The sequence below is a fragment of the Apiospora marii genome (genome assembly GCF_038362585.1).
Source record: "Apiospora marii strain CBS 49790 chromosome Unknown utg000001l_segment0_segment0, whole genome shotgun sequence".
Taxonomy (NCBI): Eukaryota; Fungi; Ascomycota; class Sordariomycetes; order Amphisphaeriales; family Apiosporaceae; genus Apiospora; species Apiospora marii.
Window position 1 is genome coordinate 3,927,943 of NW_027117372.1, and position 26,602 is coordinate 3,954,544.

At 54.7% G+C, this 26,602-nt stretch overlaps 8 protein-coding genes across 8 annotated transcripts; 2 read left to right on the forward strand and 6 right to left on the reverse strand.

The window, feature by feature from the left end:
* Positions 1–6,157: 6,157 nt before the first annotated feature.
* Positions 6,158–7,252, reverse strand: PG985_001262 (RNA-binding domain-containing protein; the record flags this gene model as incomplete). The annotated part of the gene is made up of 2 exons (XM_066821031.1): positions 6,158–7,175; positions 7,233–7,252. The coding sequence occupies 2 exons, from the start codon at positions 7,250–7,252 to the stop codon at positions 6,158–6,160; spliced, it is 1,038 nt and encodes a 345-aa protein (XP_066691910.1).
* Positions 7,253–8,794: 1,542 nt separating this feature from the next.
* PG985_001263 (uncharacterized protein) lies at positions 8,795–9,787 on the forward strand (the record flags this gene model as incomplete). The annotated part of the gene is made up of 1 exon (XM_066821032.1): positions 8,795–9,787. The coding sequence occupies one exon, from the start codon at positions 8,795–8,797 to the stop codon at positions 9,785–9,787; it is 993 nt and encodes a 330-aa protein (XP_066691911.1).
* Positions 9,788–9,853: 66 nt separating this feature from the next.
* PG985_001264 (uncharacterized protein) lies at positions 9,854–10,825 on the reverse strand (the record flags this gene model as incomplete). Its single annotated transcript, XM_066821033.1, has 1 exon — positions 9,854–10,825. The coding sequence occupies one exon, from the start codon at positions 10,823–10,825 to the stop codon at positions 9,854–9,856; it is 972 nt and encodes a 323-aa protein (XP_066691912.1).
* Positions 10,826–12,402: 1,577 nt separating this feature from the next.
* Positions 12,403–13,470, forward strand: PG985_001265 (uncharacterized protein; the record flags this gene model as incomplete). The annotated part of the gene is made up of 1 exon (XM_066821034.1): positions 12,403–13,470. One exon carries the CDS (start codon positions 12,403–12,405, stop codon positions 13,468–13,470), a length of 1,068 nt encoding a protein of 355 aa, XP_066691913.1.
* A 242-nt stretch (positions 13,471–13,712) lies between these two features.
* PG985_001266 (uncharacterized protein) lies at positions 13,713–14,355 on the reverse strand (the record flags this gene model as incomplete). Its single annotated transcript, XM_066821035.1, has 2 exons — positions 13,713–13,734; positions 13,799–14,355. 2 exons carry the CDS (start codon positions 14,353–14,355, stop codon positions 13,713–13,715), a joined length of 579 nt encoding a protein of 192 aa, XP_066691914.1.
* A 544-nt stretch (positions 14,356–14,899) lies between these two features.
* Positions 14,900–19,251, reverse strand: PG985_001267 (glucose-methanol-choline oxidoreductase; the record flags this gene model as incomplete). The annotated part of the gene is made up of 4 exons (XM_066821036.1): positions 14,900–17,660; positions 17,711–18,266; positions 18,368–18,484; positions 18,552–19,251. The coding sequence occupies 4 exons, from the start codon at positions 19,249–19,251 to the stop codon at positions 14,900–14,902; spliced, it is 4,134 nt and encodes a 1,377-aa protein (XP_066691915.1).
* Positions 19,252–22,685: 3,434 nt separating this feature from the next.
* PG985_001268 (NADP-specific glutamate dehydrogenase) lies at positions 22,686–24,228 on the reverse strand (the record flags this gene model as incomplete). The annotated part of the gene is made up of 4 exons (XM_066821037.1): positions 22,686–22,886; positions 22,956–23,841; positions 23,905–24,130; positions 24,183–24,228. Coding segments are annotated over 4 exons (1,359 nt in total), but the record flags the coding sequence as incomplete, so codon positions are not given.
* Positions 24,229–25,945: 1,717 nt separating this feature from the next.
* Positions 25,946–26,450, reverse strand: PG985_001269 (P-loop containing nucleoside triphosphate hydrolase protein; the record flags this gene model as incomplete). Its single annotated transcript, XM_066821038.1, has 2 exons — positions 25,946–26,348; positions 26,437–26,450. The coding sequence occupies 2 exons, from the start codon at positions 26,448–26,450 to the stop codon at positions 25,946–25,948; spliced, it is 417 nt and encodes a 138-aa protein (XP_066691917.1).
* Positions 26,451–26,602: the final 152 nt, after the last annotated feature.

A 26,602-nucleotide genomic window follows, 5' to 3' on the forward strand; every position in this document is an offset into this window, starting at 1 on the left:
GAATGCCCGTAGGTCCCGCTTCTACCATTATACATCACCTACATCCATATTGGAAAGCAGACCATCTATCTATTGGCGTTCTATCTTTTCAATAGACCGCCAGCTGGATGCTGCGAACTCTATCACCGCGACGGACGCGGGACACTTCCATGTTGCGGCAAGTCCAGCAAGCAAGTGGGCGAGGTTGGATGGAGGAGGTCAGAATAACATGTTTGACTTGTCTCTTCGCCTAAGACGCTTCAGCCACCGTCCCAAGTCTAAATGTTTAATCTGGAGACCCGTCTTTTGAGCTGTCATCCGTTGTCTCTGGGTTTTCGGTCCTAGCTTGGGACGGGGAGAGTAAATGCACAGACGTAAAACTAGCATCGCTCCGGCCCAACTCTTCTCCAGTTCATCTGGAATCGAGCCTAGGGGGAACTCTTGATCTCGGGCGCTTTTTTAGTACATCGAACGTTAATCTACGACTAAATCGGTGCCTAAGGAGAACGACCCGTTTCCCACTTGTTGTTGTCAATAGTTCAAACCGACGTTTGAAGTCCCGACCGTTGTGCATAGCAGCATATATGCCCTACGCGCATACATATACATACATATGTATGCAGGTCATTTAATTCGCGACTTCCCTTACAATTATACTCGTGCGCGGTGGAAACTGTGCACTAAAAATACCCAATGGACATTGTCAGCTGCCAAACCCCATCGAGGTATGCGCCGGGTTTGGATTGTCGAGCACACAGTAAGCAACATCACCCAACTGTCAATTGATCCTCAATTCTCCAAACTACTTCGATCTGTATCTAGTGTCTGCTCTCTATGCGCTCATTCTGCTGGCCCAAGGCATGATCTGGCCAATGAAGTATGCAAATGGCCAGCAGGGTTTATCCTTGCCAATTTGTTATCTACTTTGGTTTTTCAGCCTTACCATTGGGCTCAGGTAATCTACAAGCATCTCCTTCCCTTGACATGCCTGATAGTCATGGGTAGGCTTTGATATAGCTTCCACCAGAAAAGAACCTATGATAGCGCTTCAGAAGTGTATGGGTACGGGATATGGTTGCTCTCCTATTCCCCGGCCCGGATCGTGCCGATGTTTCCCAAGACCAGACGATTCCATACTTGTTTGTGCTCTTTCGCCGACAAGAACTGACATGAATTGAGTCGACAACAAATGTCGGTGATACTGCACCGCCGAGTTGGAACCCCACAAGCGCGTCTCCTCTAACAATTTGGCCTTGCAGCAACATGTGCGCGGGACCAAGCGCTGTGAACCTGATTCGGGTGTTTCTCGCGACGCCTTTGCCTCGAGATCTTCGTTCTGGAATGCTCCTGCAGGGCGACTTGTCACAATTCCCAGCTGCCAACTCAATACGGCCCATTTCAATCGCCCAATCGAAGCATACTTCGACGCACGAATAGGAAACCTGGCAGCTCCTGGGAAAATTGGGGTTTCTCGCAAGCCGCTCCCAAATAGGACATATATCACTTGTCACCTTACATGTGTTCTACGCGTGCCCGCGACGAACCCAGTCGTCTCCCAGAAACCTGGTATATACGACCCCGCTAACTATAGCTGACCTGCAGCTTCGGCTACTTCGCTTGCCGAGATGCTACATGTCAAGATGAGTCCCTCCAAACACCCAGACAGCAGGTACAGTCAATTGGCAACGCGACGAGCATCAGGGTACGTAACAGCATCAAAATATCTTCCCAAGACCAGCCCACCCATAACCACATCCACATTCGCATCCACACGCAGGCGACACGATATAACCTTGCCACCCCCATCCACATGCTGTGGATGCTGGTAAAACCGCAGTATCTAGGCATGATATTGACCGGGATGTTGCTCCTCTGCTCGATCTGACATTTATTTTCGACGCTTACGGGCCCACCAGTTGAAGATGCCATCCTAGGTAATTGGCGAGAGAGCGGCAGCGATCAATCTATCTGAAGCATCACCCGCTCATGGCCAGACTTCTGCCCTTCGGTTCTGCCCATCCAGTTGCAAGGCAAGGGTGTTACCCCATCAGCAGCCTCAGTCCAAGGGCTCATTGAACGAGGAGATTGTACAGGGGCTTCTGTTGCAGCTGTAGCCTGTGAACTGTGCAAGACTTTGTGTCACGGCCTTGGACAGGAACTTTGACCCCTCCATACTCTGGGCTGATGACGAATGTACATCGTGTTTGGCTACGGGACTCCGTTCAGACCAAGTTCTATTGTCAACAGAACCTCCATGCGGTCCGAACGCTCTTCGGCCACTACTGCTGGGACTGATGGGCCGGCGATCACCAAAAACCCTGTATCATACCGTTTCTATGGTATCCCATACATCCTGCATTGGTCAATTTCTTGAGCCACGATGTCGGAAAGGTGTTGGCCTGATAAACGTGGTCAAGCCAGTCGAAGCTTTCTTATCCCGCGGCCTAGGTTTTCGGCTGTTATCTGAAGTCACGCTTCGATATCTCTATTCTGAACGCCAGACTCTCATTGACAATGTATGTGAGAACCCACAATAAAAGCCCGCCCCCTCACCAATTCGATATTTACATGTAGATCTATGCTAACAATGGGTTGACATGCGGATTTTCATGGGTCTCTGGACAGGCATAGAGACTTTGCATGGAACGAGAGCAAGTCCAAGCTCGATATACCAGGGGATCTTTTCGAGATCCGAATTCCATCCTCCGTAGACACTGGTGACTGGCGCACTGGACGCCCGCATGAACATGTTTCGGTTTCTTCATCGGTGGCACCTGATCGGATCTTGCAGATACCACGGAGCCACGAGGGGATCCCCCAAAGGTGACTGCTCACAAGGTACCTCGTATCTATTCGCAAAGTCTACCCAAAGCGAGCTGCGAAGAGGTCCTTGCGTTCCACTCCCTACTCGCTTGACACCGGTGGAGGGCAATGGCCTCTCCATAGTGCCCAGCTGGGCTAAGGTAAGCACACCCCAGGTCGACTTTACACTTACTGTGCCCAGAATAGATCGTTGCAGTTGAGATATGTACAAAGATCTGCTTCAGGTCGAGCTGGCCCCTCGAAACATGCATTTAAGGGTGGCGGGCATGTCCGCCCTCAGGGCAGTATGCAGAGCAGCATGCAGAGAAGACAAGCCTTGGTATTCCATCAAATTTGGCAAAGAAAGTAGGGCCCGCCTTTTTAGATTATGGCTGTCGAGTAAGCGACTGCCTCCGTAGGCCCCCTGCTTCTACCCCGGTCATGCTGGGATCGTCGGAAAACAAGATGCTGGCAAGACGAGTGAGTGTAGACGACGATGGCACATTCAGATCTGCTATACTGAAATGCCAGTACGGCCTAGATTGGGCGATATGACTGGGTATCCCACATCACTTTTTTTTTTTTTTTTTTTTTTTTCGTACCACACAACACCATAAGCCATGCGTCATGATCCACATCGGTCATGGCTGAGAAGTTGTCGGCATTCGGGATGCACATCTGCAGCTTTTCTGTACTTTCGCTACTATCGCCATGTCTGTACATAACTTGCGTATGGGAGACTGTAGACCCGCCCGCTAGGCCTTCTCGGCGCTGCGGCATTCACATACCCGGACACGCTGGAGACCGCAGTTTCTATCAGAAAATAACATATCACACGGTCGGAGCCTCAACCCCCTTCGGCCGGCACGTTGTATCGGCCTCAGAGAATGGCAGCATACGCGTGCGTTTTGTTGGACACCACCAACTAACAGCGCCCTCTTTTACGTTACATGGCGAGATGGCCTAGCAAAGGAGCCCCTGTACGGGGGGCACGGTTGCGGCCGACCCGGCTATCTCCGCCAAGCACAGGGGTGGTTGCCAATGTATGTACATATGGGCGTAAGCAGTCTTTTTGGGAGGAGGGGCCCGATAGCCTGCTGACAGGGGAGGGAGTGGTTCCCGTGGGCTGGCATGTTCCGACGTAATTCCAAACCCAGATGTCTACTATGGAAGTATCTATACGAGAGGTGCGTATCCTTCCTCTCTGGATTGGGGATGAGGAGGGTCGGATTATACTGCAAGGATCCGCTACGCATGCGGCTATACCTCCTCTCGCCCAACAAATTACCTATCTATGCACCAGGTTGCCGGTCACGGAAACTAACCTAGAATGCATACGGACACGCGCATATCAGAAATTGAAATTCGCAAAGTCAGTCACGTCTGTGGCTTCGAACCAGTGCAAAAAGAAGCTGGGCGAATGCGGTAAACCGAGTCGGAAGGCAAGGCAAGGCGCCCCCTTTCTTTTCAGCTTTTCTCATCTGCCGACCACCAATTCCTTCTAGATGCGCCACCGGCTCAGCCCAAGCCCGACAAGCTGACGCCATCTCGCTTAATGCCTGTGCTGCCCAGTCAGAGGTCTTTGTCGGACCCGAAGGTATGGGTCTCCCACGATGAGATGCAACGCACACTTCTCCCACGATCTGAGCAGCAAGCAGCAACAACAACGGCAGCAACAGCAGCTATAGCAGGATGTACATATATTATGTGTGGTGGCATCTCGATAGGATTGACACCACCATACAGCCCTATTACGTGGGCCTAGCCCCTCCTACATATACAGGACTTGCCTTGGACACTTGCAAGCCCACGATATCGGACGTATGAAACAGTAAGTTGGAGAAGCTGATTGGCTCCAATTCCTAGTGAGGTGAGGCTGCGACTGCATCACTCGTTGCCCCCTTCTCCGGACAGCACCTCAATAGCGCGGGCTACGGACAGCTCACGAATGCTCACAAGGAACTTCCTTCCTTTAAGCTATGCGATACTCTTACCTAGAGCTTGCCGCCTCACATATTGTCAGATGATTGGTTGTTGTGCTCTCAGTAGATGCAGTGGTAGATGAAGTCGTGTTTTCTATAAACAGTACATATACAGTGTATACACAAAGCTCATGCATGGATGCGGCTAGCCGCCGTTTACATCTGAGATACTGTCATTCGGATATCAGATTGTGGGAAAGGGGCAGCAGTCATCGATCGGCATACCCGTGCCTGGATTCTGCTGTGCAACGTACATACGCCGAAAGAATCATGGAGCGAGCGAGGCATGCGTAAACTTGACGTTCATGTGGATGAGATCATGACAATCTTGCATTGAATGCCAACACTCTACTGCAGGCTGACCGGTCCAGGTTATGTAAGTAACACATAGAGATAGATGCACTGACGATGTTTCCCGCCCTAGCCGATGAGCAAAAAGGATTGGCCGGACGTTCAGCAGAGCGAACGAAGCTTTTTGTGAGAAGAAAGCCTGCAGGGGAGCGTATCAAGTGACTTGCCTTCATCACATAAAAAGTACATACACAAAGGGAGCTGATTGGGTATCAATATGCACGCCATAGTGATTGCAACCTATTGCAACCTCGTAAATCAACATCCGTCAAGGATGGGAGGGGCGAAAACACAGCCTCACCGCAATCTCTCACAAGTTCCCTGATCAAAACCTACTTCAGCTCACATGGGTAGTATGCAGAGGACGACACAGACGTGCTTGCCCAGGCCAAAAACAACACATCCTGCAGGTCACCACCACCCAGCGCATGAAGCACCGTCGTTTTCCGCAAGACCGAGTGGTGATCGAATAGGTACAGCTGGACAGACCGCTTACGCGTTGTAATATTGATGCTTCAATTTGCATGTGGGTATCTCTGTAATTAGACTGATATTAGCCAACAGGTTGATGCGCAAAGATCATGGAAGACGATCCCTCACAAACAGTGTTTGGCTCCTTTGGCTCAGCTTCTCTCCCCGATCGGAATATCGTTGCCGTCTACACAGCTCCGCCTCGCTCTTGTGGGTTGTCTCCGTGGGTCTGTAGGGTTGCGGATGGCGGCAACTCGAGTAGCGCTGTTTCGAATCAATATCGATGGCGCCTCCTATTTCGTTCCTCCTTTACTCGACGAATTCCACGCCCACCCACAAGCTACCCCTTAGGCAACGCAAGCGCTCCTGGGACCAACGACACCCAGGTGTTGACATACGCAGTGAGTAGACTCCATGCCGCTGGCCCAAAATCTAATGAGATAGCTATTCCATCTCGCAATAATACTTGGTCTAGGCCTGAAACAGGCACTGGTGTATGCTGTTCGCAAACAGAGCGCATAGGCCATAGCGCAACCGCTGTCTTATGTGATGTTCGACTTGTTCGCAGTGTATCAACGGCCGTAGCCTGGAGGTGGAGCGAAGCCAGGAGGAGGATTGCCAGGTGGCGGCCCAAAGCCGGGCGGTGGCATGGGCATCGGAGGTCCTTGGAAGCCACCGGGGTGGAAGTTTTGCGGGCTCGCGAATCCCTGGGCAGGAGGAGGCCTTGCGGGAAGTCCCGAAGGCGCTGGCGGCAAAACAGCTGGCCGTCCGGGTGGTCCAGGAATCGGAGGTCCGCCGTTCATGCCAAACGCTGCCGGAGGAGGAGGTCGATGGCCTCCTGGTGTTGGGAATCCCATGGGTCTCGGAGGGGGCACAGCCGTGTTCATAGAAGGATCGAATCCGCCCGTAGCCATGGCTGGCGGCGCACCTGCAGGAGGAGGCATGGCTTGGCCAGGGGTCTGAAGGAACGCCGATGGCATGGGCTGGCTTTCGACGGTGACATTGTGCTTCTTCGCCTGGGCAGCAAGCATACGCTCTGCCTCGTCTCCGTGCCGCTCTCCCTTGCCGTCTTTCTTGTAGGCGTATTGTACGCTCACGTCCTTGTTCATTAGATACTGGCCGTTCATGTTGTTGATGGCATCATCGCTGGCATCGAAACTGCTGTAGCTGACGAAACCGTATCCCTTGCTCAACCCGTTGTCGTCCCGCGCCACCTTGGGTGGTGCTATCAGGTTACCGAAGCGACCAAAGGTATCGTATAGGATCTTTTCGTCGACCATAGGATCCAAGTTTCCGATAAAGAGCTCGGCACCAATCTCCAGGGGCTTCTGCTTGTCGGCAGAGGCCTTGTTGACTCGCAAGGGCTTGCCGTAAAGTCGGATGCCATTCATGATCTTGGCGGCATAGTCGGCGTCGACCTCTCCATTAAATTCCACAAAGCCAAAGCCTTGGTGAGACTGCGTGACGCGATCCTTCGGAAGATGGACGTTAACTACCGGTCCAGCCTGGACCATGAGCTCCCAGATTAGGGCATCGTTTGCACGTTCATCGATGTTGCCGATGTAGACGGTCGCCTCTTTGTCTTGCTCCCTGTAATCATCCGGTTAGTAGTGCTTAATGAAAGGCCAGTACTTGCAGGTGACCTACCAATGCTTTTGCCCCGACATCTCGACGGAAATGATGCAAGATAAGGTGTGAAATGCCGTCACCGTACGGAAGCACTTTGCGATATCAATCAGTGGTGATCTGAAGCTGGAAACGCGCCTGGACGCGGCTCTAAGCTTACAAAGCGAAAATGTTTTTCCGGGGCTCAGTGGAACTGTAGCTTCGGCGGGAGCTTGGGCAGCACGGCAAACAGGCCACAGGCGCCAATTGGGTGGGCGGATTAGGTAAGTCGGCCTAGCACAGGCTTGCGCTACGCAATTGCGGGTGCAACTCCACGATTGGAAATTTTAGGATTGAAGCTCGTACACCCAACATCTGCACAGTAGACTATCGCGAAGACACTCGTCGCAACATCGGAAAGACTCGACGACGCACTTTCGGTACGCACTCCAATACACGCCCCTTTATCATACGCCAACACACACGATTGCTAATTATGCCTGCAGCTACTACCTGACGACCCTGTCTACTCCCGTAACCGCCAAGATGTTCGCTCTTTCGGAAGAATCCAAGGTGCGCCCACCACATCACCACCCTGTCGATTGCACCTCGTCTAACATTCAATGTAGGAGCGCGTTGGAAGGATTATCGAGCTCAGCCGTGTCGCGATGCACTAGTATGTACCCTCTTGCCCATCGGCTCGGAGTCGATCTATGTAGCGGATGCTAACCATTTGCGCAGCGGTTACATTCCCCTAATCCTCTACCTCGGTATGCTTTACTCGACCGCCGCGCAGCTCTACTATCCCGAGCTATCATCACGGACTCTATCTAACTCTTTTATCAGGCTACACCCGCAGCGACCCTCGCCCCAGCATCATCCGGTATGTCTCTGCCATACCAGCCCACCACATGCGCTCCCCTCACTAACCTGGACAGCCTTCTCTCTCCTCTCTCCTAGATACGAATAGCTACGGCGCCAACGATGACGACCCCTGTATAAATATATTTCATGCAGCATTTGGATGATGGATTGGGCGGGTTCAAGCATTCTTCACCTCGAGGTTCAATGGGCATGAGATGCGGTGGCCGCGGATAACCACATCAACGCAAGCCGGTGCGATGCGTCACGACGGAGTGGCAATATGTACACTACACTCAAACTAATGATATTCTGATACCAAATTTGGGTAACTTTTTGGAACGCTTGACATCAATTGGTGCTGTTCGGTAGCCGTAGGGTGGGTGGGTGTAAGATACTGGTGGAGCTAAAGCCAATGACGTTGTGCGCTTCGCGACAAAGACCTGAACGATTGATAGATATAATTTCTCGGTCATCGTAAAAGACCTACTGGGTACCTTTGTGCGCTTCACTTATACGCTCCCCACACAAGTAATCTCTGGCGGTTCAACATCGACTCAAATGCCTTCTACATGACGACATCAACTTATCGGCGATAAGAACTGCTTAGCGGATCAAATTTCTAAGTGCTTCGTCGTCGGTCCCGGTTGACAACGCTCAAAATCCCGTTTTGCGCCAGGCTTCCTTCATCCTAGTCCCAAAACCTCTGAAATGTAACAGTACTGTCCCCAAGGTCACCCCCGATGACTGAAAACCATGCGGGCCTCTCTCCCGCCCTCGTCGAGACCGTGGCCGGGCTCTCGGCGGGCTCCATAGCCACGCTGGTCGTCCACCCGCTCGACATCGTCAAGACGCGCATGCAGCTGCACCGCAGCAGCGCGCCCACCTCGTCGAGCCTGACCACCATGTCGCTCATCCGGGGCCTGGCCAGCACGCCCCAGCCGGTGCGGGCCCTGTACCGCGGCCTGACGCCAAACCTGCTGGGCAACGCGACGAGCTGGGCCTCGTTCTTCTTCTTCAAGGCCCGCATCGAGCGCGCCATCGGATATATGAAGGCAGCGGAGACCATGCCAGATGGTACTTCCTTTTCTGGAGAGGTTGGAAGCAGTCGCGGCAGACTCGGCAACGCGGCGAACCTAACGGCGTCGGATTACTTCATCTCGTCGGGCCTCGCAGGCGTGGGCGTCCAGATCCTGACGAATCCTATCTGGGTCATGAAGGTCCGCATGCTGGCTTCCGATCGCGGCGCCGTGGGAGCGTATCCCAGCATGCTGAAGGGGGCGGCGCAGCTGTGGAAGGAGGAGGGGCTACGGGGCTTCTACCGCGGACTCGGCATCAGTCTGCTGGGCGTCACGCACGGTGCGGTACAGTTCGCCGTGTACGATTCGACGAAGCGGGTGTACTTTGCGCGACAGCGTCGGCAGCAACCGGACGATTCAGCGCCCACGAGGCTGAGCAACGAGGCCACCGTCGTGCTGTCCAGCGCTTCGAAGCTCATTGCCGGCGCCGTGACCTACCCGTACCAAGCCATCAGGAGTCGACTTCAGACATACGACGCGGATCAGAAATACGGACGCGGGATCATGGGCGTGGTGAAGCGGACTTGGACAGAAGAGGGTCTACGAGGCTTCTATCGGGGCATTGTCCCAGGCGTCATACGCGTGCTGCCGGCCACCTGGGTCACCTTCCTCGTCTACGAGAACGTCAAGTTCCATCTACCCCAATGGACCAGCTAGCGAACCATAGACAGACTTCTCCTTCAAGTATGCATTACTAAAACCTATCCGACGACTGGTGTGATTTCATCTATGCCGACAACTTCTCTGTCCTGATGCCTTTCTCCGGAGTTGACCCCCGAGCTGCGATCTGCTAACACTCGCCCTGTATCGCGTTACCTCTACCTCGTATCGGTAATGCAGAATCTTGTCTTTGTAGCAAACGATAGCTCTTTCCAGTGGTTCCGTGTCGTACTCCTTGGGGACCCAGGTCATTAGCAAACCAAGGTCTCTGTCGACCTCGTCCAGGGCAAGCTGATCCAGGCCCTCATTGACCAGACCGGCATGTCGGATGCTCATTGCCTTGAAGGGTTCAAACTCCGTCGCCAGGGCGGATCGGATGATTTCCACAGCGGTACTTGTGTCTTTTGAGTAAAACAAGTCCAATAGCCCATTCAGCCAGGTACACTTGGGCGCTGACGGCGCCTTGCTCTTCGGTGGGCCGTGTTGCTCCCACCGACGATGCCGGTTGAGCTCCTGCTGCAACTCGAGCGACGTTCTTGTCCACCACTTCTTGTCGAGCAGCAGGTGGGAGGCAAGATTATGCCCCAAATCCCCGATGAGGTCTCTTCCCTCCAGGGAGGGCACGGGGCCGGGCGTGTTTCTGCGCATCGCCTGTAATCTCTGGTACTTTTTGTAGCTGTGGTATTCGTACTTCAGGGACAAGTAATGGACGTGCATGGCTCTCAAGTCGTGGATGGCTTTCTCGGATTCGCGGGATTGGAGAGACAAGTAATTCAATGCGGATACGCCACCGGCGACATGCTCCCACTTCGCGGCGAAATCGGTCGAAGAGATCGCATCGTCTCCGCGTTCGAGGTACTGGAGAATCTCCTCTCCTCTTCGGATGAGGATACGTGCCACCATCTCGAGCCGAAGGTTGGTACCCAGAACGGGTGTCGCGAACACCTCCTGCGAACGTTGCAAGGCTGCATTCACGTTGTTCTCGTAGAACTCCCTAGGATCCATATCTGATCCAGCTGTGGTTGGGGTATCCATGATGATGTTCTCTTGCTGCGAGGTGTACACAGGGGGCAAAAGTGATGCTTGAAATAACTGCAACACTCAAAGCAAATACTAACAGATGGGATCGGCCAGAAGATGCTGATGCATCAGCCTCCCATCTTTTTCCTTACTGCAATGGACTTCGCCATCTTGGGCTGGACCTCACCTGCGTCCTCAACTACCCCTTGGAAGGTTTTGCATTCCCATGGAGAGTCTTGGAACTCAAATCAAAGCCACCTCGCCAAGCTCACGGATGACTGTCCTCCCAGAGCGCTATTTCCTTTGTGAGGAGGGCCTCTTGGCATGTCGCTGAGGCTGGTTCTTTGATTGCTGGTGGGGAATACACATCTTGTGTGGATGAAGCCACCAGAACTTACCGTATACTTCAAAGGATGTATCTCGCTCATTTATGGGGTCATTCTCTGTGGATGTCTGCGAGTGTTTGAGGTCTTTGCTCCTTTGGGGTTGCAAAATGTGGCAACTTCTTGAATGAAGCTATAATCTATGTACGATTACATATAGCTCCGATGATATGTGATGATACTCGGCCTATGCGACGCCTATGGGCGTACGAATGGGATGAAGCATAGGACGACAAGACCACATTTCGAGGGATAAGGCCTTGGTAATGAGAGACGCCATTATCGGTGTATCGAGCAACAATGCTCAACAGAAATTTCGCCATGATACATCTTATCAGCAGCTGATTGCACTGCTCTTTGAATAAGAGGTCTCTCAAGCATGGGCATATCTCACCAACAGGAGATTATCCACTTACTATGAAATATGAAGATATCCATATATGCATACCTTCGACTAGGCAAATCAATGGAATAGAGAAAACAAGAGCAGTTCGAAAGGGCCGAAGTAAAGGTCAAACAGATTGCCTGGACACAGACTGTATACCTCGGCAACTTTACTTGTAATTATGTGGCACATTTATAGTTAGCATATACTGGATGCTTGGCGTACCCCCTTACAGCTCTCCCCTTTCTTGCTTGAATCGTTACCGACTTGCCGGTGTGTCCACCAATTTATGTTACACCGCGTCCGGCGTTACGGAAGATGCATCAAGATAGATGGCGATTCGTATCTTATCTGGTCCGAAAGCAAGTCACCGACAGGAAAGAAACGGCTCATTGCGGCAACGTGTGGATCGGCATTGCATAGGCGCAACTCCACTTAGCAGGCGACAACACTCAAAAGGGTCCATCTGCTCAGCATCATCCTGGTTTCGTCCGTCGTTTGGTCCCTCGCAATGGGGAGTGGGCGCTTTTTGGAGACGTCACAGACTAGATCAAACTGTCTAATTAATAACCCGGCGACGTCATTTACACGTCTCAGGTCTCCCGGGTATAAGGCGGGGAACCAAAAGCTTAGATGTGACTTGATGCACCTTGAATAAGAACCTCAACTCAACTCCGCATCTCCCCAAGAGCAGATCCTCAAAAGTAATATATAAACATTGTCTTGGCTTTGGATAAACCTGTCGATCTGACCGTGGACGGTGCTACATTAGGTACACAGGGCAATCAGTCAATTTCGTTCTTTTTTTTTTACGAGCAGCCATCATGGCCACTGTCGGAGCTCATACCGGGAAGAGTGTTTTGCTGATCGGGCCTGGATTCATCGGCTGGAACGTGTTGGAGCTGCTGGTCAAGGATCAATACAACGTGACGGCCTTCACCAGAAGCAAGGACCATGGCGCGAAACTGACCGCCACTGGCGCCAAAAACGTCGTCTTGGGCGACCTGGACGACAAGAAGCTCATCAGCGACGAGGTCACCAAGCACGACATCGTGCTGCACATTGCCTCGGCGGACCACGCAGCCAGCGCCCAGGCCGTCCTGGACGGCGTCCAGCGGCGGGCGGATAATGGGCAGAGCACCATCTACATCCACACCTCGGGCACGTCCGTCATCGGCGACGCCGAGGCCCGGGGCAAGAAGTCGTCCAAGATCTACCACGACAGCCAGGCGGCCGAGATCAACGCGCTGCCCGACGACGCCCCGCACCGGCAGATCGACCTGGGCATCCTGGGCGTGCAGAAGAAGCTGGGGGCCAAGGCCAAGATGGCCATCGTGATGCCGCCGCTCATCTACGGCTACAACGACAAGCACGGCCGGCTCTCGATCCAGATGCCCACGCTGACGCGCTTCGCCCTCAAGCACGGGTTCGCCGGCTACGTGGGCGAGGGCGACGCCGTCTGGAGCCAGATCCACGTCAAGGACCTGGCGCGGGGCTACCGCATGATCCTGCACCAGCTCGAGAGCACGCCCGCCGACTCCCCGGAGCTGCTCGAGAACCCCTACTACTTCTGCGAGTGCACGGGCGACCACGAGGTCAGCTGGAAGGAGATCGCCGCCCTCATCGGGCACACCCTGCACGAGCAGGGCAAGATCGCGGACCCGACGCCCCGGCAGATCGACCCGGAGCTGTACGGCGACATCTTCGGCCCCGACTTCACCGAGGCCGTCATGGGCCTCAACAGCCGCAGCCGCGCCGAGCGCCTGCGCGGCATGGGCTGGAAGCCGGTCGAGAAGTCGTGGCAGCTGAGCTTCGTCGCGGACGAGCTGCCCCAGATCCTGAAGGAGGATATAAGCAAGTTTGCAGGCTATGGCGCAGCCGTGGCTAGCTAGCTGAGGAGTAGTAGTTAATTGGTAATGAAATCATTAAAAGAGGCGTACTACACGCCTGAAGCAAAAAGAACACCAGTCAGAAGATACCGCGAAGTAAGAAACCGGATAACGCGTCTTTCAGCGATGTTCAAGGGGCCGGACCGTTCAATCGTAGGGACCACGTCTATCTAGAGAGCCCCTATTTTCATTGTGATCTCCCCTCTTCTCTATTTGCTGCACTGGAACCGTCATCCCCGTTGGAATTACCAATCGTCCAAGAGAGCCCTTCCCCCAACTAAAGCTTCGCCCCCCTCGCCCGCACAAACAGCGCCTCGGCGCTGGCCAGCACCGTCCCTGATCGTCCTCGAGGGTGGCCTCGGCGAAGAACTTGCCGCGCGCCACGTCGGCCCGGACGAGCCGCGCGCGCACCAGCAGCGCCCCCGCCGTCGTCGGCACGGGCCGCCGGTACTGCGTGTTCAGGTACGCGGTGAAGTGGTCGCCCTCGGGGATGAGGCGGCGCTCCCGGTTGACGGGGATGAGCCCGCCGATGGCCTCGTCGAGGACGGCGGCGACGATGCCGCCGTGCAGCGTGGCCGGGTAGCCGTTGACGCCTTGGCCGAGGGCCAGGAGCCACTTCAGGTTGTCTATGAGGCCGGCGGTGGTGCTGTTGTTGTTGTCTTCGTCGCCACCTGCAGCCCTTGGGCTGTTACTGAAGATCTCCAGCATGGCCGGGATGGTCTCCGCCGTGTTGAGCGTGCGGCCGAACAAGAGATTCTCGCCCGACGGCTGCACCGTCCGGCTCGAAGGCGGGCGTGCTATCAGGTTGGTTCCCCGCAGGTGCTGAGCGCACCAGGGTATGGAGTTGAAGTAGTGGAATTCAGGGGTCTCTGTATCATGTTCGTACATTTTTGCTAATATAGATAGGGTTGAAGTTTGCTGTCGTTTACGGTTACCAGTAAGAATTCCACTATAGTTCATGTAAGGGAAAGTATGATACCACTTGGTTTATCCATACCAATACACGCGGGTGTTACCCGAGGATCAGAACCGAACGGGGTTGGTTGGTAGCCTAGGTACGTAAGTTGGGGTAATGCAGGGATGATCTTCTGTCTTTCTTGGCGTGCCTATCATTGCCCTGTATTGTCTATTGTAGTAACTCGCGGACAATGAGAGGAAAACATAAAATCGTAGATACTGAGATAAATCCACACGCTGAGTTTCTAAGATACCATATCTAAGATGAGAGAGATATATAAGCAGAAATGACAGTTTTTCAAAAACCGAGGGTATCGAACATGTTTCCGGTTCCAACTCCAATCCAACCCAGTCCTGCCAGCCCCCGGACATCCCTCCCAAGCAAGATATGCCAAAACCAACAACAGCAATAAACTCCAAAATACTCCGTACAGATAGATACCAGACCATAATAAGAAAACAAATCTCTCCGTTTTTAGTGCATCATGCCCGCATCCACCATCCTCTTGAACTGGTCCTCCGGCTGCTCGAAGACGTAGTCCTCGCCGCGCATGACGTCATCGACCTCCTTGCGGATGAAGGGGAAGACGTCGCGCCAGGCGTTGCGGCCCATCCAGCAGTCGAGGTGGCCGTAGTTGGGCACGACGCGGCGCTTGTACTGGAGCCCCTTGTTGTCGCGCGTGTCGCGCGTGCCGAAGGCGTCGCAGAGCACCTCGTACGTGCGCTCCGTCGACCGGGGCGAGAGCACGGCGTTGTCGCCGCCCACGAACAGGTAGAAGGGCAGGTCGCGCAGCCGCTGGATGTTGTCCGGCGTGTCGAGCCGCTCGAACAGCGGGCCGTTGGCCATGACGCCGCCCTCGGACCCCTGCTTCATCAGCAGGTGCAGCAGCGTCATGTTGACGCCCCCGAAGAACCGGTCGATCTGCCGGTGCGTCGCCTCGTTCAGGTTCTCGTGGTTCCAGCACCGGCCGTAGGTGAAGCTGACGCGGTGGCAGCACGCGTTGTTGCACAGCTCCTTGCGCTCGTCGGGCCACAGCCGCAGCATCTCGTTGAGCGCCTTTTGGACGTAGCTGTCGTCCTGCCCCGTGCTGCACGAGAACCAGTTGCCCGCGATGGTCTTGTAGACTTTGTCTAGCGGGATAGGGGCTGCCATGATCTTGATCATGTTCATGACGTTCCATATGGGGTTCATGAAAACCTGGCTGCATGTCACGCCGGCGAGCCACGCGGCCGGGATCCTGCCATCAAGCAGACCTGTCGACAGCGCCACACTGCCCATGCAGTGCGCGATGGCGTAGATCTTGTCCTCGCCGTACTCCTTGCGGATCATCTCGAGGCAGGCCCTTAGGTCCAGGCGGGCATCGTACGTGGTCCAGTTGTTCTGAGCCACCATCAGGGCGCCGATGCGGTGGACGGGGATAAAGACACGGTACCCTGCCCGGGTGAAGTAGTTGACAGCGTTGTACCGGATAGTGGGCAGGGCGTAGATTTGGTGGTCCACCGAGGCGCCGGGGATCATGAACAGATTCTTGGGCTCGCCGATGATGTGCGTCGGCTCCCACATGTGCATCCGGGTGGCGACGCCGTCTTCGGCGACAATCTTGTACGTTACCTGAGGGACAGTTTCGTTAACGAATCCCTGGTAGCTCTGAGTAGGATATTGCAGTGGCGTAAAAGGCGCCATGAAAAGCGACATGGACTTGCGCGTGAAGTACGTCAAGAAGCTTGTGGCACTGATAGCCTTGCGCCACAGGCCACTGCCGGTCGGCGTCATGGTCAGGATCTGGCTGGCAAAGTCGGCAGGCTGAATCCGCATGATGCCCTTTGCGACGACTGTGCCGCGATTGGTGACATCGTCGGGCCCTTCCTCGTATTCAGACTCGTTGTCGGAGTAGGGCTTGGTGATTGTCACATATAGAGTGCTGGTGGCCTTCCAGAACTGTACCGGCGAGAGGGCCACGGAAGAGTTCACCACCTTGTATCCTCGGAAGTGAAGAACAGTGCCATCGACGCCGCGCATGTCGAAGTTGTACACCATGTTCCTGGTACCCGGGGCGTCGAGGAACTGCTTGAAGAGGTTGAAGCCGCCGCGTTGGACCATGAAAGGAGAACCTGGAATAGTTGGGCACGAAAACGTGCCCGTGAGCATGGCGCGGTGTTCTGGATCATTGATTATGGACCTGGTGTTGAAGGATTGCACGCTGAGGAAGAACCGCGCCGACTCGCACCGCGACTCGGCAATCCGTGCGGCAAGATCGTACGTATCCAGTCCCGCAGCGTCCTGCTTCCAATGGTCGTAGTGAACAAAGCCCGACATGACCTCGGTGAAGCCAAACCCGGCGTCATTGAGGCGTTCCGCTGTTTTGATGACGGTCCTGGCCGACGAGATGCTGGCATCCTCGTCGTCCGAGTCCGTCTCGCTCGTTCGCAGGTGATCGCCCGCGAAGCGTGGGGAACTGAACAGGTCGAGAATACCGTTCCTGCGGTTGTCGACCACCAGCCTCGTGGCCTTTGCGTAGAGGTCCACCGATCGTTCGGCAAGAGCGGTGATGGTAGCAAAGGGGTTCGCGCCGAGGGCGGTAGGAATCACAGCGGCATCCGTGACGACGAGGCCCTCGTAAGTCTCCTTTCCCTGTCCGGTGAATATTTGACCGCGGTGGTTAACGACACCAGTCCTGCCCGTGCCATCGGAGGCCATGCAAGCACCACCGATCGGATGCACAGTGACCTCTTGCTGTCCCATCAGGGCATAGAACGGGTTGTGTACAAAGGTGCCTCCCGCGGCTCTTGTTGCCTTGGCCAAAACCTCGTTCAGCTGCTTGACGTGATCGCTGCGGCCAACACCGAGGAATTCGAGCACTGGCTTGTCGTCCTTGAGGGTTAACACGGCTTGGTTGCTATCGTGCGACATGACAAGGTAGGTCTGGGTTCTCTCGATGGCGCCCTGGCGGTAGTAGGGGCCCAGGAAGAGGCTGCCTACGCGAGCAAGGTTGCCCCGTACACGTTCAATAAGCGAGCGGTCGTTTACGCGGACGCTTCCTGGGAGTAGTTCCAGCATTGCCTGCAAGAAGGGGGAGAGCGCCTTGGGCACGGTGCCCTCCTCAATGACATATCCGTCCAGGGGGTTCCTGTGTCCATGCCGGTTGTCAATGATGCCGGTAATGCATGGGCCAATAGGGTGGTATGGTGACGGGAAGGATCGTCCGATGCCGTTCACCTCATGGTCCGTATTATATCTAGCTATGTTAGCAAACTGCCCGTTGATTATACTTATAGTATCACTTACCCAAAGGCAAAGATGTCACCGTTGCCGCTCATGTTCTGACCAACTTGATCACTCATGTCAAGCCCCATTTGTTTGCTTCTGAGCAGGATCTCAGTAGTCCCGATGGCACCAGCGCCGAGGAAGACTGCCCTCTTAGCATGCACCCACATGAGGTCACCATGGAGGTTAGCCTTGAAGTGACCCCTGTTGCGTCCATGCCAGGCAAAGTAGATGATGTAGCCTTCTCGGTTGGGGGCTTTGGTGATGTAGCGGACCTCGGACTCGCAGAAGATCTCGGCGCCCCAGTTCCAGGCATCGGCAATGTAGGTGACTAGGGTCGTGTTCTTGGACCCGTCGTTAAGACCCGTGGCATCTTGGCCTGTCAGCGCAGAAGGTGACATCTCAACACCGGCTCGGTTTGGTCCGTTCTGAAAGCGGGTCGTCTGTCGAACCCGTCTGAACTTGTCGCTCATGCCGAGATGCTCAGCCTGCTTCTTAAGAAGTTCAAGCTTCGGGAGTACGGGCCAATCGGCAGGGTACTCCTTTGGCTCCAGCATCTCTTCGGCCATCTGGAAGTCTAAAAATCGAAGCTTCGTTAGCACAGGGGCTGGTATCGCAATGCAAGAGACACAACTCATCGGCCTTGCCCATGCATTATCAGGATAAGGCGGTACTCACATTGGCCAAGACCTTTGGGATTACTCCTGATCTCCTCGGGCCACTGTTCTTGGCGTAGAGTCTCCTCATCCGCCTCGAGGTAAACATTCGCATTGATCAAACTGGTTCCACCAAGGCCTAGATCAGGGATAAGTCAGTTAGATAACCGGAAATTCGCTGGGGGAGGATTATATAAGGGACGCACCATTGCCGACGATGGCGTTCTGGCCATTGCCAAATATGAGGTGGTACATGCCGGTCGGATCGCCACCGTTGACCACCTTCTTGGGCAACCAGCCGGGCGAGAACTCGCCCGAGTAGTGGACCTGCTCGAGGGCGTCGTCGGTGTCGATGGGGTACTCGCCGGGCCAGTGCTCCCGCCCCCGCTCCAGCACGCAGACGGACTCGCCTGTCCGGGCCATGCGGGAGGCGGCCACGCCGCCGCCGTAGCCTGAGCCGATCACGACGCAGTCGTACGAGCTGCGCATGAGCTCCAACGGCTTCGAGAGGCGCGGGAACGCGGCGCCCTTACGCTCGTCGCCCCAGGACCGGATCCGTGCGTACGCCCCCGACGGGCCGCCGGCGTCGTCCTGGTGGATGCCGAAGGACTTGATGCGGTGCGAACCCCGGGGGCTGGGATGGGGCTCGTACGGCGATCGTCCATTGGTGGTGCTGCTGTCGTGCCGGGAGCTGCTAGGGCGGGACTCGGCTGCGTGTTCTGGGGAGGCTTGCGCCGATTGGACACCATTGGTTGTGCCATTGGTGCTAGCGGTACCATTGATACCATTGACGAATCGTTTTCTGATGCCGTTTGTGTCGGCAGCAGCGTGGCCATTGCCTTGGCCAGTGCCATTGGTGGGCGGCAATGGCTCCGTTTCCGCTCGCTCGAGGGCGCCGGGAGCCATGGTGGTGGTCTCTCGTATCAGGCTTATAGTATAGTGAACTATACCACTATATAAACCAAAGCAGCTAAGTGAAGCTAGGTGCTGCTAAGCGTTGGTGCCTGACAGTGTTTGGCCCGTTGCTATAGGACTAAGTATGGTGCTAAGGAATCCGCGAGAATGGGATTATCAGCCAATATAGTAGTACGCTCAGCAACGGCTCGAGTATGAAAGAGGATCGAGGTGTCTATATAAGTATGTTGCCGAATAAGTCACACAGGTGGTAGGTATCCTGGAGTGGAGCGGCCTAACCTCACTGGGGGGGCCTTATGGCTTCATATACGATCATATGTGGTAACCGGCGCAGACCTTACGGGCGGGTCTGTATAACCTACAGTAGGAAAGAGGAGGAGCGTTCAACGGCCAAGGGCTCTCTCTCTGACTTGCCGCGACCCGTGCGAACTACCATCAGCTAGGTCATCTTGGAGCTGGGCGCAGCGGCTTGCCCTCTCGGGTGCTGAGGCTGGGCTGAAAACTAAAAGTCGGAGATCGTCGTTGAGTGGCCAGTAGCCCGACTTGCATTCTCCACGTCCAAAAAAAGAAGAAAAAAGTGTTGACCCTACCGTAAGTAAGCACTTGCAAGACACCCATGTCGGGCCTGACTGGCTGGGGGCCGAGACTTAGGGATGCCACCATGTACTTTTGGCCAACGAGATCGCAATTGTTCAAATCACATATTTTGCCAGGCAGCGACCAAAGACAGAGAGAAGATGCAGATGCGGGCAAGACTAGCCAGAAATTGAATGCAGGCCCGGCGTCTTCGCAGAACTGCGGAAGTTCCTCGAGTAGGCAGAGTGCCACAAGCGGTAGTCGTGATGGCAGATCAGTCAGCTTAGGCAGAGACAATGTCGTTGGCTTGGCACAACGATACTGCACCATTTTCGTACCTGGCCTTTGTTGGACCATCTGTATTTCCCCAGAGATGGACTCTATTCGCCGACTATATTAAGTCGACAATGGGCATAGTGTTTGTGTTACAATGACGACAGCATATCAGCGTGGCATGGTAACCTTAGCTTGCGCCCGCGAAGCACAGCATCGGCCAGGACGAATTACATTGCCGTTTCTAAAACATGCCCTTTTCGAGGAGAGCTCAATGCGAGACGGGCAGACCCGATGTTCGACAGCAGTGCCTGCATTTAGCAGCAAATAGGTTTTCGAGGCCCAAGCCAGCGGGACGGGATTGACAGCAGAAAGAGAAAGGAAAATAAGACTGAATACCACTAGATGCAGACCCGACACCGAGAGGGGAACTTCGCTAGAAACAAACGCACAGACAGGGCCCCCCAGTTAGCTGCGCCTCGGGCCCAATAGTCGTTTCTTCAGCTCTTATCTCCGCGTCGCTGATTGGTCATTGAACGAATTGGGTGCGGAACAAGTGCGCTCATACCCCAATTCCCCAAATTCGCTTGCGAGTGAGGTAGGTACAATTAGAATGGGCAGAACAATGGGATGGATTGTGATGACTCGAGACTGGAGATGCTGCTCATCCTTGCCTTGCATGTGTGTACATCTATGCGCCAGAGAGGCACGGATGGGACACATGAACGAAGCCGTACGATTGAGCGCAGTATCCAGCCAATTTCATTCACCGACATGTGCGCTGTCAGCGGCCGTTGATCATATAAGCACGCAACAACTGCAACGTTGTGTGCGCCATTGGTTTGCTTTCGAGGCTGTGCGTGCGGCTTCTGCGCCCAGCCCATCATCCACCATCGTCCACAATGCCTTTGACATGATTGGCCTTGTTGCATTTATTATTAGAGGCTTGCCGTCTGACGTCGGGATAGCCACCCGGGCTCCTGTTGGCTGCTGGAAGAAGCCGAGTCGGTCTCAGAGTCTCTGCTTACTGCCGATGTGAGGGCTCGGCAGGATCATGGCCATGTCAGCAGATGCCGTATCCAAGAGATAACTACCGCCATTGGCCCAGAGTGGCAGGAATCTAGCAAACATACACAACCTCGTGGGCAACCGGAAGAATTGTAGCTCGTAAGGCTGACGGTGATGGGTATAGGCTTCATTTTCCATCCCGGCACAGTGGGGTCCCAGTCCCATTTGCTCAGCTCCTCGTGGCCTAATAAGACACCTTCCCACTGGCGCAGGAGACTGGGCGGCGCGGCGGTGGCTCGTCCGTCCCATTCGTCCCATCATCATCCTTGCCCTCCCGAAGTCCAGACGCAGAGTGCGCCATAGTGGGCCGCGAGTAATTCAAACGAAATAAAAACGTGCGAACCCATGTCAGAACCTTGTCAGCATACGGGAACCCCTGGAATGATTCCGGCCCAAGTCTTCCGGGAAGGATTTGGCGTGGACATCCGATATGACCTTCGGATTTTCGTAGTTGGGACGTGTACTTTGGTGAGATATCCAAAGAATGATACGCATTAGGTCATCTAGTTGGCCCCCAGAGCATAGTACTGATACAATGTCGTTCGGAGAAACACACGTGAGTGACATGCAGTATGCAGTATGTATATGTATGTACGCAGCACTGCAGTCACTCTCCCACCGCCGCCGCCCCCGAAGAGGCCGAGAACTGTGCTGCAGGCCACATCGTTTGCATGCCAATGACAGTCGCACCTCAGCTGGGATATCTTCGATTGGTTCATTAATATGGAACGGGCGATGATTCGATGTAACCGCAGGAACACCCCCGTAAGCAGCCTCACTACCTTAAGAGTCTACCGTCAGCACCGTCATAGTCGGAGAAATAACTATCAACTCGTATGTGAGAGCACTGCCACCTCCGCCAACCGGTGCCCTCAATCCCTACCGATTGGATGAGAGACATGTCTGAAAGCCAATTGCGAGCCCGTGCCCGGACAAGGCTGAACGGGGCTGGCTCGAATATCGACCAGTACCCTCGTCTGGATCGTCTAGACCGCAAGTGAAACATGCCATTCCGTTGAGCTAGTCGTTACCGAGAAGGAGCGCAGGGAGAACGGTCCTCATTGTCTGACACAACGGCCGTTGCCTTAACTGCCCTAATCCCGGATGACTACGAGCTGGCTGCTTGGCTGTTGGTTCTGCCCATGTTGCCTCTGCAGGAAATATGTCAGATCACATGAAAAGGATCGAGACGCTGTAATAGCCAAGCTGAACATTGTACGTACGAAATGCAAACAATATGGCATGGCGTGATAGTTACTGTCGCTACTGGTATGCGCCTCGGCCGATGTCACCATAGGTACATCAGGTCGACGCGAATCTGAAGTCATTTGGAAAGAGGGTATATGTCTATTCGCCGCACCTGATCTCAAAATAACTAATAACAATCCATAGCCTTCTTGCCTAAACCCGGCTTCGGTTGCCTGGAAGTCGGCAACTCCCCGTGACTCCTTTTCCCCTGGCCCTGATTCGCCAATGGTCCCTTCCATACCTATGCCCCCAACTTACATGGACTCCCACCAGTCGCCCTGGTCGTGCATCGCCTGTACGACCTTGACGAAGCCAGCAATGTTGCTGCCTGCCACCAAGCTGGGAAGCTCACCCTCCTTCGCCTCGACGTACTCCTTGGCCGTGTTGAGGCCGTTCTCGAATGCCTTCTGCATGATGAGCTTGAGACGCTCATCAACCTCCTCGCGGGTCCATGACATAAGCTAAAAGAAGGTATAAAGTCAGTCACCATGCACACACACAATTTGCAGTAGTCAGGGGTGAAGCCTTACCTGGCTGTTCTGAGCCATCTCGAGACCGGATACGGCCACACCACCACAGTTGGATGCCTTGCCCGGGGCGTACCAGATAGCTTCGCCTCCCTTCTCCTTCCTCTCCGCCTCGAACACATCGATGGCTTCTTGAGTGCAACCCATGTTGGAGCCCTCGGCGATGAACAGACAGCCGTTGGAGACAAGCGTCTTGGCCTCGTCCTCGCTCACCTCGTTCTGGGTAGCAGACGGCAGGGCGACATCGACCTTGCCGACGTGGACCCAGGGTCGCGCGCCCTCGATGTACTTGAAGGCGCCCTTGTGCTCATACGCCGTCAGCGGCTTGCGGGCCAGCTTGATATTGGCAATAGCCTCGACGTCCTCGGGCTTGAAGCCGGCATCGCCCTCGGCGACGAGGGCACCCTGCGAGTCTGAAAGCGACACAACGGTGGCGCCGAGCTCGATGCACTTGAGCGCAGCGTACTGCGCGACGTTGCCGGATCCGGAAATGGCCACTCTCTTTCCGGAGAAGTCGCCCTTGCCGGCGTACTTCAGCATCTGCTCCACGTAGTAAACAAGACCGTAGCCCGTAGCTTCGGGTCGGATCAAGCTGCCTCCCCAGTTGCCACCCTTGCCGGTGATCATGCCCTCCCACTTGTTCCGCTGCCTCTTGTAGGTTCCGAACATGTAGCCGACTTCACGGCCGCCCACACCGATATCTCCGGCAGGGACGTCAGTCTCAGCGCCGATGTGCTTGCACAGCTCCCGCATGAAAGAATCGCAGAACCGGCGGATCTCATTATCACTCTTGCCCTTGGGGTCGAAGTCGGCGCCTCCCTTGCCGCCGCCCATGTTCAGCCCGGTCAAGGCATTCTTGAAGATCTGCTCGAATCCAAGGAACTTGAGACTGTGCGGGACGTTGTTAGCAATATGCGCGTTGCTTTTCTGATCTGCTCATCATCACACTTACATCGACAGGTTCACCGTGGGGTGGAACCGCAGACCTCCCTTATAGGGACCCAGCGCCGAGTTGTATTGGACGCGGTAGCCCCTGTTGACTTGCAGAACTCCATTGTCATCTTCCCAGACAACACGGAACTGGATCACGCGCTCCGGGATCGACACAACCTTCAGCGCAGTCTTGTATTCGGGGTTCTTCTCGAAGAGAGAGCTGTTCTCGAGACTGCTCGCAAGCTCTTCATGCCAAGTCAGAATGGATACACGCCAGTGATGGGGCGATGAACTCACCCTTGTAGGCCTGCTCGAACTCGGGCTCGGAGGGCAGGTTAGACATGGTCTTCTCTCGATGATGGGAAGCCTTATGTGGTGATGTTCCAGTGACGATAGAATGAACAAGAGCGCAAGCCGTAGTGGTATCACTTGGTTCGCTAATATCTGCTTGGAGTTGATTTGGAGAAGAGAAGAATGGGATGAAAGGACTTGTATGAAGTGGAATCGAGGCGCCTTAAGTAAGAAAGGCTTGCTCGCTATGGACACGGTTCAATGCAGTACCTATACTCTCTCTTGTTTGAAGGCAGTCGCAATGGTAAGTCCGACTGCGGCGCCAAGCTGGGTGCCCTTCGAGCCTTCCCGCGCTTTCCCACATGGCTGACCCGGCTTCACGAAAACTACTTTGGGGGATAAATCCCAGCAGCCCCAGAGTCGTGGATCAAGCGGGTACTAGCAATAGATGGGGTATATTCTCATCGGGATTATTTGGGTAAACTTCTCAACCCTTGCCGCTGCGGAGTGGATGGGCAGGCCGATGATGGCGTATGGGGGTCAACTGTGTGACTGGCGGCATCGCCTTCGTCATCTTGGGCTGCCAAAACGCCCTTGGGGGTCAATACGCCCACATGGGTTAGGATGGGTGCTTGATATCAGTCATGGTGTTGCGTCAAGACTTGTGCTTATCTGACAGCTGGGTGTGACCTGCGTGGCTACGACGTATTTCCATTGATCACAATTCATCACCACCCGGGAGTTAGCAGCTAGGACGGAGGTTACTGTAGATCTATGCAAGCTTACTTTGCTGTTTCCGGCGATGGATTCGTCGGGGGGCAGATTAACTTACAGCAAGACATCTGAATTAAAACGGTGGATGGGTCTGCTAGGACTTGGACCCTCGGATTTAGAACGTCGTAGTTCGGGAACCATGACGGAGTTGCCTTGAGCTGAGGCCCAATCTCAGCTCTAGCGTGGGCTGTCGGCGCTGTCGCGGCTTTCTAGCGTGGATTGCCGCTCAAGCCATCCCTGTCCGGTAGACAGAGCCTTATCATCGGCTTCTGATTCGTCGAGCCCGAGTTTCAGGAACCAAATCAACATGGCAAATCGTCGAGTAAAAGACTTCACTAGTCCTCGACCTCGCACCAAAGCCAGCTTCTGTCCTTCCTCCGCTGCCGGCTGACTCCCACTCTTCTTCCCTGGCCGGCGACATCATCCCGCGGAAGCAGACGAAAAAAAAATAATGATCTTAGCGGTGCCGATTCCCCGACTCCGACACCGGCTGTTAGGTAATGTAGTTGGTCGCATCTCTTCCCGCTATTGCACATGGAAATTTATTGATCCAAGTTGCTCCATATGTGCGATATCGCCGATGACCATTTCCAGCAATTTGGATATTATAGTTGCTTCAAGCTGGTGCATGTTCCCGCTACCGGACTTCTTCTAAACTCGTTCGTCCATCTGCTACCATAGGACGACCGAGGAACGGAACGGTTCGGCCTCTTTCAATACCGACTTGAACTACTAACAATACTCCTCTGCCTCGCGACTCCGAGAATCTATGGCGAGTTCGCACTCAGGCATGGAGGGGCGTGAGCCCTCTTGCTACCCTGAAGCCGGCAATTAGCAATGCGGTAACCGAAGCAGCAGTGATCAACATGTTTCTGTCTGCTCGCCGCTGGCAATTTCCCAGCAACTTGCCCACCCGCATGTCGAAGTCCTTTGGGTTGTTACCAGACGGAAAGTCCTTGCTTGGGCACCCCCTTTCCTAAAAAGTCGCAAAAGGGTTACCATCCATCCTGAACTTTCCGCTCGAGTAACCAGTTCGCTTGGACGCTCCCCTTGACCATGGCCACATGTTCCCGATACCGCCACTTTACTGTAGCGTGGAAGACGCCGTCCCAGAACCTCTCAAAGTTGTACTCTCCGTTGCGCCGGAGCCAGTAGAGCTCGGCGCAGAACCACGACCTTGCGCGGTTATGGAAACCGCTCCATCCGCCTCTGTACCGTTCAAACGTCGATTGGCAGCTGGTGTACCATGCATCAAGCTCGCGTGTGTTGATACTAACCTCGGCCTCGGGAAAGGCCTCGATGAGTTCGCGGGCAAAGTTGACGCAGGGCATGTCCGTCACGGCTTCACAGTCGCCAATGATGGTGTCGAAGTCGGCGCGTGTGATGGTATGGTGTGGTCTGGGCTGGACGTGTCGTCAAAATTGCGCCTCATCAACTGCACCCAGGCCTGGTATGTCATGGGGACTCGCGTCATGCCTTCGTACACTTGGAGGACGGCATCGTATCCCAAAACGAGAAGGCGTTGCGGAGCGACTCTGTACCTGACCTCCCCGGTCTAAGGCAGAGCACCTGCATCGACTTCTTCGTTCCGGCTTTGGCGCTGGGAGCTCGTATAGCAGCTTTTAGATCTAGGGAAACATGTTGATATGGGC